This window comes from Lagopus leucura, unplaced genomic scaffold (assembly GCF_019238085.1).
Source record: "Lagopus leucura isolate 7727_CA_CO unplaced genomic scaffold, USGS_WTPT01 Super-Scaffold_100009, whole genome shotgun sequence".
In the NCBI taxonomy this organism is placed as follows: domain Eukaryota; kingdom Metazoa; phylum Chordata; class Aves; order Galliformes; family Phasianidae; genus Lagopus; species Lagopus leucura.
Window position 1 is genome coordinate 13,297,756 of NW_024962266.1, and position 9,183 is coordinate 13,306,938.

Below are 9,183 nucleotides of genomic sequence, written 5' to 3' on the forward strand. Positions count from 1 at the left end.
CGACCGCGTTGTGGCGGGGGAGGTGCGTCCCGTCGCGGTGCACGCTGGGCGTCGAGGGCCAGCCGCTCGCGAGGCGTGGGCGGGAAGCGGGAGGCGCCGCGCTGCCGGCATGGGGCCGCCGCGGCTGCCGCCGCTGCTGCTGCTGGGCTGCCTGGCGTCGCTCCTGTCGCCCCCCGGCGCCACCGAGTTCAGCCCGTCCCTGGACAGCGACTTCACCTTCACGCTGCCGGCCGGCCGCAAAGAGTGCTTCTACCAGCCGATGCGCAAGGAGGCCTCGCTGGAGCTCGAGTACCAGGTCGGGCGGGCGGGCGGGGCCTCTCGGGGCCCTCCGAATCCGGCCGCGCTTCCGCCGCACCTTTCCGGGACGGCTCCGCCCGACACGAGTCCCTCTCACGTACCTCCGGCGGCCGCCGGCTGTGAGGGCTGTGGGCTGTCGCTGGGCTCCGGAGCTGCGTGGGTAGCGGCCCATTCGGTCGCCTCTGCGCGCCGGGATGCCGGCCTGACCCCGCTGCGGCACCGGGAAAGGCAGAGGCTTACAGCGATCCTTCTTTCTTGCCTTACATTAATAGGCTCCTTTGTGTGCGCTATCAGGTCTTAAGTTGCCGTTCTTTAAAGCAGGATGTTAGCGGCTGTGACCTTGCATAGCATTAGTTCCACCATTGAACTAACTCTGATATTTACTCATGATGACACAGAAACTCTGGCTTTTAGCATCTGCTGGTGTTCCATGGTTGTCCATTAATGAAATTGCACACATTCTTAAAAACTTAAAATGCTTTTGGATTGAAACTGTTTTTAATCTGTATCTAACTGACTAATTTAAAATTCTGTGTCAGTTCCTTCCCTAAAGGTGTTGCATTCAGCAGTGTGAACAGTTTGTTTGTTTCACAGGTTCTAGATGGAGCAGGATTAGATGTTGATTTTCATCTACTTTCTCCAAAAGGTGAAACTTTAGTTTTTGATGAAAGAAAATCAGATGGAGTTCATACGTAAGTTTAACTCCAGAGAAGTGTTGCATCAAAGCACTGCTCTGGTTTCTTTAGCAAATATGGCTGAAATCAAGGCTGAATACTACTGTGCATTTCTTAGTATTATAAAAGGCTTTTTACTAGAACAGTTTGAGAATATCAGTTACCTGTTTATGAACACTTAATGCTTTTTATATGGACTTTACTATGGAATGAAGTATATTTGTGTTCTAATGATGAGTGGTAATGGTCATTAAACAAAAATAATGGTGCGGTCATCACATCAAAAGACCTTGTTATAGTCATGTGAGCAGTAAGCTGCAAAGCACCCCCTTTTCCCAGTCCTTTTATCAAGGCACGTATTACTGGTATTTGGTACCAGTACAAGAATTCTACTCATATTACAGATACTTCTTAATCATTAACAATTCAAAATAAATAAAGGAAGAGGAAAATAAGCTGTTACCTTGATGATTTTAAGCTGATTTTAAGTCAGTGGGGTGGTTTTGCTGTAACTAATAGTAGAGTTGTTAAGTTCATGTAAAAAATGCATAAGCTTTTTAACTGCACAATTTTAGTTTTGAAGAGGAAAGCTTGCTTATAAAACTTGCTCTTTTAGAACCAGCACAGAAAGCATACCTAATTCAATTATATGCTTATATACACAGGGTGGAGACAGAAGAGGGGGATTACATGTTCTGCTTTGACAATACATTCAGTACCATTTCTGAAAAGGTGATTTTCTTTGAACTGATCCTGGACAATATGGGGGAAGAAGGACAAGATCAAGAGGACTGGAAGAAGTACGTTACAGGCACAGATCTTCTAGATATGAAACTAGAAGACATTCTGGTTAGTACTGGATCCTTAGTTCTTCTTAACATAGGAATAATTGGAAAAAAATATACATGCCATTCTGCCTTGTTCTGGCATATCACCCTAGAAACTGTTCTGCTACAGATGAAGCCCAGCACCATGAGTCTCTTATTTCCAAACAGAAACTTGAGAATACTTTAGAAACTGATCCTTAATCAGCAAAAAAAGACTGTGTCTCTATCAAAATAATTCCCTTTTCCATTCAGCTTCCTTTCTTAATATTACTAAAATTTGACATTTTCCCCTAGTAGCAAAAAAACTAGATATGTATTCCATTTAAGTATTACTTAATCTCAACAACACAGTTGGAATGTGCATAGATTTCTTCATTGTGCATTTAAAAACAAAGTACTGGCTAAGCTTCTTGTTCCTGTCTTTCCAGAAATACGCCAGCCAGCACAAGGGTTAATTTTTCTCTTTTAGTTTGGTTTTCCAGATTTTATTTGCATCTTTTCTGTTTCATAAACTCATCAGGAGGTAATCTGTGTGATTCTGCTGACCTTGAGAAGAGCAGTAGTGAACCACTAAGAGCTGTGGAGCATAGTGGTACACGGAGAGAAGTAGGTGCTATGCCTTCCTGATGTAGCAGACATTACACATAATGTCCCGAGGCATCAAGCAACTTCAGGGAAGGGCTTACACTTCTCAGATGACCCCAAGAGAACATAAGACCTACTGTCCTAGCTGCTTTGCTTATGATTTTTTTTTCATATTGAAAGCATGCTCAAGTCAAGTCAGTTCCAGTCTGCAATCACAGCAGCCTCAGTTAGGATTTTCAGTTATTACAAATGGTAATGTTTGCTTAAACTGTACACTGGTCCTGTTTGATCTAGGATAAAGACTACTGCCCAAAGCTTTTATTTCCTTCCAGCATCACTGAATGATTGCTTTTAGGTTATTCTAGAAGCAGAGAATTGCTTGGTTTCCCTGTAGAACTGTTTGCTGGTGGCAAACTTACAACAGAGATGATCTGCTTACTTATTTTTAAGATGACAAAACAGCATCCACAAAGACTGAAGACACTTGTATAAAAAGTGACACTGTATTCTATTCCTTGTAATAAACCACACATTTTTAAACAATAGAACAGAATGTTAAAGATCTGAGATTCTTTACATGTATGGTATGATGTTTAAGTAGTTAGAATCAAATGCTGAATCTGAGAAGCCAGATGTTCTTTAAGCTCCTAATTGAGACAACTGGAGAATAAGAAATTTGTATAGGCAAATGTGAAGAAAATCCCTCCTACAGTAATCACAAAGAGTACTTCAATGGATTGGCTGTTCATGTACATACAGGTATCTCTTCCAGAAGAGTAAATACAGGAATTGTCTTTGAGGGCTTTGCAGATCTTACAATTTTTGTAAAGTTAATGTTAGGGTTTGATGCTATTGTTTGCTTAGACTATGACATAGTTTCCTTGTTCTTTGAGGAGTGAAATGAATGCTTAGTAGCTTCTGAAACAATGTATTTGCTGTGGGAAATGGGAAAAGTTTTTTTTTATAGCACTTTTCTGGCATTGATATTCACTATTGTGTAACTTAAAAATTTCAGTATCACTGTAAAATAGCTTGGCATCCAAAAGTAACACTTGTGAAATATTTGTTAAGCTTGCAACAAAACAAAAAAATCCATGCAGAAAGTGTTACTGACTTAAAGTATCCTGTTGTAGCATATGTACCCCTTACTCTACTTATTACTGGAGGACTCTGAACCTTCAGTATCAGGAATATAAGGCCCAGTAAATCAGAGCTTCATGAAATCATCATTTAGGCTCCAGATTAAACTTCTAACGTTATTGGAATAGGTGCTTACTGAGTAAACTTGGGACAGTGAGTTCCTGTTATAGCTAAAGTGTTAATGTACTTTCTCTGATTCCCTAAGCCAAACTGTGTTACTAATCCCCCTGCAGAACCTCCAGTTGTCATATTTAATGAATTTTGGGGGTCCAAACTATGCTTCTGTTTCAAAGCTGAAGTAGCAGCCTATGGCTACTACTCTTAAAAGAGGAGATGGGGATATAACATTATACTACTACTTTTCTTTTACAGCTCTAGTCTTGATGGTAGTTTGCACTAAAAGCCAACTTGATTATCCAGCAGAAAAAAAAAACCAAACACTTGTTTTGAGATTACTTTGTTAGAAGTAAATGCTTTTTACTTTTCTAAGTACCTGCATTTGCACTTCCCTAAGATACAATGGATTATTAAAAATAAAAAATGAAAAATTAGGTCTGATTTCCCTTCTACCTCCCCTTCCACCTTTAAGAGTGGAAGACATTGCTATATAACCTTAGTGCTGTGTTAATGAAGTCTTTCTAGGTGACACAGTGGGAGACCCACTTCAGAGACACTGAAGGCCAGGCTGGATAGGGATCTGAGCACCTCTCAAGCTCTGGCTGTCCCTGTTCCTTGCAGGGGAGTTAGACTAGATGGCCCTTAAAAATTCCTTTCAATTCAATTCTATGATGAACAGTCTAAAATTAATTAATCGAAACTCTGAAGAGGTACAGATCTTAGATTAACTGACTTCTTGGCAAGAAATTTAAAGTTTTAATCCAGTATTTTTTGTATGAATTGCAAGCTATCAATTTAAGGTGCTTTTTAATTTTCTAAAAATATTCTTTTGTTACTTACTAGGAATCCATCAACAGCGTCAAAGCCAGATTGAGCAAAAGCGTCCAGATTCAGACCCTGCTCAGAGCATTTGAAGCTCGTGACCGAAATATACAAGAAAGCAACTTTGACAGAGTGAATTTCTGGTCCATGGTCAACTTGGGAGTAATGGTGGTGGTATCAGCTGTTCAGGTTTACATGTTGAAAAGTCTCTTTGAAGATAAGAGGAAAAGTAGAACTTAACATTCAGTATGATTGTAACAGTATAACATGGTAAGGGAGGGAGGGCAAGAAACTGCTTTATGTAAGAAAGAGAAACCTCTTTGAGAGTCCTTCGAATAGGCAGTAGCCACATCAGGTTTTCAAATCTTATGGGTTTTTTTTTTTTTTTTTTTTTTTTTTAAAGATGAACAGAATGCCTTGTCCCAAGTTCTTCCATTATTTTTTTTGCAGCTGCTATTAACACTTTTTATGCTTACAGCATTTGTTAATGATTGTTACTGACTAGCTTATGAACAGTGCACAGGATGCTTGGTACATATGCAAAATATTGTTAATATTGGTGGGTTTTTTTTCCATGTTCACATAAAATTTTAAATGGTAACTTCAGATAGGAGTTGGTTTGCTGGTTAACATCGAACAAATTTACACATGCCTAAAAATTGTAGCCCATGAGAGCAGCCTGGTGATAGTCACTTATTTTCAAAGTTACATGTTTTAAAAAATCTTCAGCTTGTGGGTAAAGCATCACATGGAAACATGGGGCTACCATTGGGAGAACAAAATGAGATTTTTTTATTATTTTAATATATAGATGATTAACATCAGCACTTTAAGAGAAGCACTGTCAACGTGAAAGTGATGTTGAAGGGAACTGGAGAAAATAAGTGATTTCTGTTGAAGAACTCTTCTATAGTTGTACAGCCCTATTTCTTTTTTGTCTGTTACATGAGATTTGAGAGACAACTATATTGTATACAGATAAAAGCACACACCTGGAAGTGTGGGTTATGTAACCTCCTATAATAGTATTTTTTCAAGTAGTTATTTCAGATGTTATTTCTTTTCCCTTTAATAAAGGGAAAGGGGTCATGGTATGTGAAAACAAACGTGTTTTTTTTTTCCCCGAAGTCTCAAAATCCCTTTTATTTGCCAATTTATTTTTTATTTGTCTACCACATGTCTGTGACTAATTCAGCAGTTAATCAAGTGATTTACATAGGCTTCAAAAACCAAAGCTGTTCAATTATGCATTCTCCTTTTGCTTACCATAACAACTCTTCTACATGTGTGAGTACACTCAACCAAGTAAGCAGTGTTTGCATATCCAGCTGTTTATATAGATAAGACATTAAGTGAGCAATAAATTCAGAATTCAAATTTCTAATGACTGTATGGTTTCCAGATAAAAAAAAGCATAGTAAGATTATGGAGCATTTCTGCAAAAAACCCCTGATGTGTAATAGTTAACTAGTTTCAAATAGAGTTCAAACTTACTCGTTTTTACAGTGTGCCAAGTCACTGAATTCCTGTATAGATGTGTTAAAGACAGTATGTGTATTAGCACTGTGCCTGTTCTTGGACCTAGGCATGAACAGCAGAATTGCAATTTTAAACACTTCCTGTGAATAGGAGTGATTTAATGGAGAAAAGACAGGGTCACTAGACAAAGAAACAATTGCTTCAGATAAAGCAGTAAGGGCTACAGTACATAGCAATGCCACTTCAACTTTAGACAGTGGGCCCCAGCAACAATATCTTTAAGTAATTTTTATCACTAGAAGTATTATTCCATTCAGAACTTGTTCTAGAGAACTCCAAAGGCTATTGAGCTACCTTTTCCTTTGGTAAAGCTGTGTCCAAAATAAGTGTGTTTCTCTTTACATGCTGCATATCTTCTCTTTCCCCATAACGCTGTGAATTAGAAAGTTTACTCCTGCAATCAAAATAAAGTCTAAGAAATGTTAATTCTTCCTGATGAAGTAGCAAATAGTATTGTACTGCCATTTCCCCATGCATCTCCCACCACCAGTACATACGTGTAGCTGCATTAGGACATAAGCCAAAGCTCATTGGAGTCAACTTCCGAGCTATTGATCAGGTCCCATCAGGGTGAGAGAATAAAGATTCTTAGGGGCCTGTCCCTTTTGCTAAAAGAATCTTCACTTGCATCACAACATGATGCTACATGTTGTACCTACAAACCACCTACAAAACGCTGAACCAGCTCAGTGAAGCTCTAACCAAGACATCTACCTCTTACATCAAGGCTACTGGATTCCAGCTTTCAGCTTAGACCTCCAACAGATAAGCTCTGCCACATTTTGGAGACGCTTCAATGGATTACGTTCCCCAGGAACTCTGCTGTGCCTCTCTGATAGAGGTTATAAATCCATTAGCAAAACAGGCCATTTGCTGGCACATCATTTATCTTTGTTCAGTCTGGTTTATTGCCTTAAGCTACTCATGAATGAAGATCTCTCTGATAAGGCAAAATTCAACAGTTTCTTTTAATATAGACAGCAGTCCCTGGTAGAAGGAAAATACAACTGTCAGCAGAGTTGAGGTGAAATTATTTTATAACTAAGAAAGCTTACTGTACTTTCTCCCTCTTCAGGGCTTGCTGTAGAAAACCATACAGCAAAAAGCTACAAATGCTTTGATAGTGGCAGCTGGAATGTGTATTATAGGTGAAGGATGTGGCATTTAAACTTGTCATGGAATAACATTTCATTTGGATTTTGAGAAGTAGATTGCTTTTGACTGTATAAAATTTAGAAAGGACATGTATCTATAATTTTTTTCTTAATGGTATTTGTATTAAAAATTAAACATTTTAAGATTTGTGGATGTTGAATAAAATTATGCAAACCCCTGAGATTTTCAATAAATGACATTTAAACCTGTTTGTGTTCTTCATCTTACAAGAAAGTAAGCTGCAAAAAGATCAAATGTCCTAAGCCAAAAAACTTAGTTTTCTAAGAAGAACCTAGCTTTTCGTAACACAGCTTCTGCATTTCTTAGTCACAGAATGCCTTGGATGGAGAGGGACTTTGAAGACCATCTAGTTCCAAGCCCCTGCCATGAGCAGGGCTGCCACCCAGCAGATCAGACTGTCCCTGTTCTACCTTGAATGGGATGAGGTATCCACAGCCTCTCCTTGTAACCTGTTCCAGTAGCCAAAAAGACATTCAGAGAGGGGACCATAAGGGCTCTGAAGAACCCCACTTGTTCAGAGGAAATGTTTTATCTAGCTCAGTCTCCTGTTTCAAAAACAGAAGGTGCTGTTGTACAGCATATGCAAGCCTAGCACTGTCTGTCATCTGATACATCTAGATCCCATTTTAAATAGTCTACTAGCTTCACTCTATGTGCTGTAAGACTGGATCAGTAACAGTTGTGTATTCATTTTATCCACAACCTTCATGATTTTTTTTTTTTAACTGTCAGTAACATTATTTTTCTCCAGGCCAGTTAGGTATTTTTCTTTTCGCTTCCCTTAAACTAAGCCCTTGCTCTAACCCAAAAATAATTTCACTTCTCTTTGCACTTGTTCTAGGCTGCTGTCCTTCCAAGATGAGGTGGCCACAAGTTGAAAAGATACTCCAGATCACAGTCTTGCATAGCTGAAAACAAATATTCTTTACTAGCATTCAGAACTAGCAGTGCCCTTTCTTTTCCTCATTTACTTCTTGGTTAAGTACAGGCAGCAGGCAGTTGATTTCATCAGCTGTTAGAATCAATCATCATGCTGTTTTACAGGTCATTTTAACCTTCGTATGGATGAATAAGGCACTGTTCAAATTCTTTTTTTCCATCAGCATAACCCAAAATCAACTTCATCAATGCAAATACCAGATCAAAATTTGACACAAACCTCTAAGCAACAGAAACACTTAGTTTTGAAGGTACTAAAGGCATGTTATATGTCTTAATTTTTTAAGTTTGTTCCTTGATAAATAGTTGTATCCCATATTGCTCCTGCAGTTCATTAGATACACCCAGAACTGAATGGCTTCCACTTACACAGGCAGTGAGACCTTCAGCTTCTATTAATATTTATTAGCAGCTGCCATAGTCAAGAAAAACCTAAATGCAACTAAATGCTTGAGATAGATGAAGAATTTACTGTTCACTTAATTACTATGAAACAAGTAATTTTGACCGTGTTTTTAAAAAATAGTCCTAGTTAAGACAGAAAGATTACAGTTGCAGATGGTCTTCTGAAAAAGATGACAAAAATGGTCTTGGTTAAAAACCAGATTTCCAGTTAAAAGTAAAATTACATTTACATTACTCTTTTATTCATTTGCTCTTACATTTACATTTGAGAAAAGTCACAGTGGCTTAAATTAAGTAATCAATGAGCCAGATTTTAAAAACTGATAGGCAGTCAGACTGCAGCAATCTTCTGGCAGAAAGCATTTACAAGTAGGGTAGCCAAGTGTAAGTGGTGTTACCAATGCAAAATGACCATGGTATGTTAAGGAAGTTAAAAAGCTTTGAAACCTTACTGTCATGATTTTGCAGCTCTTGAGATTGCAGAACACAGCTGTTTCTTCTACTTTGAAATACTAGAGTTAATAAACACACACAGAAATGATGCTTCAACCATTATTCACTTGTGCTGTCTCTCCTGAAAGCATTCATCCCAGCGACTTCCCTTCCCCACGATGACACAAGACTGGGAAGATGAAGCACACCGAGGTGACAATGGGCACTTC

General features: G+C 38.8%; 1 protein-coding gene across 1 annotated transcript; it reads left to right on the top strand.

The window, feature by feature from the left end:
* Window positions 1-94: 94 nt before the first annotated feature.
* On the top strand, window positions 95-7,365 carry TMED5 (transmembrane p24 trafficking protein 5). The gene is made up of 4 exons (XM_042874206.1): window positions 95-295; window positions 892-989; window positions 1,637-1,820; window positions 4,484-7,365. Exons 1-4 carry the CDS (start codon window positions 110-112, stop codon window positions 4,700-4,702), a joined length of 687 nt encoding a protein of 228 aa, XP_042730140.1. The 5' UTR covers window positions 95-109; the 3' UTR covers window positions 4,703-7,365.
* The last annotated feature ends 1,818 nt before the right edge of the window (window positions 7,366-9,183 follow it).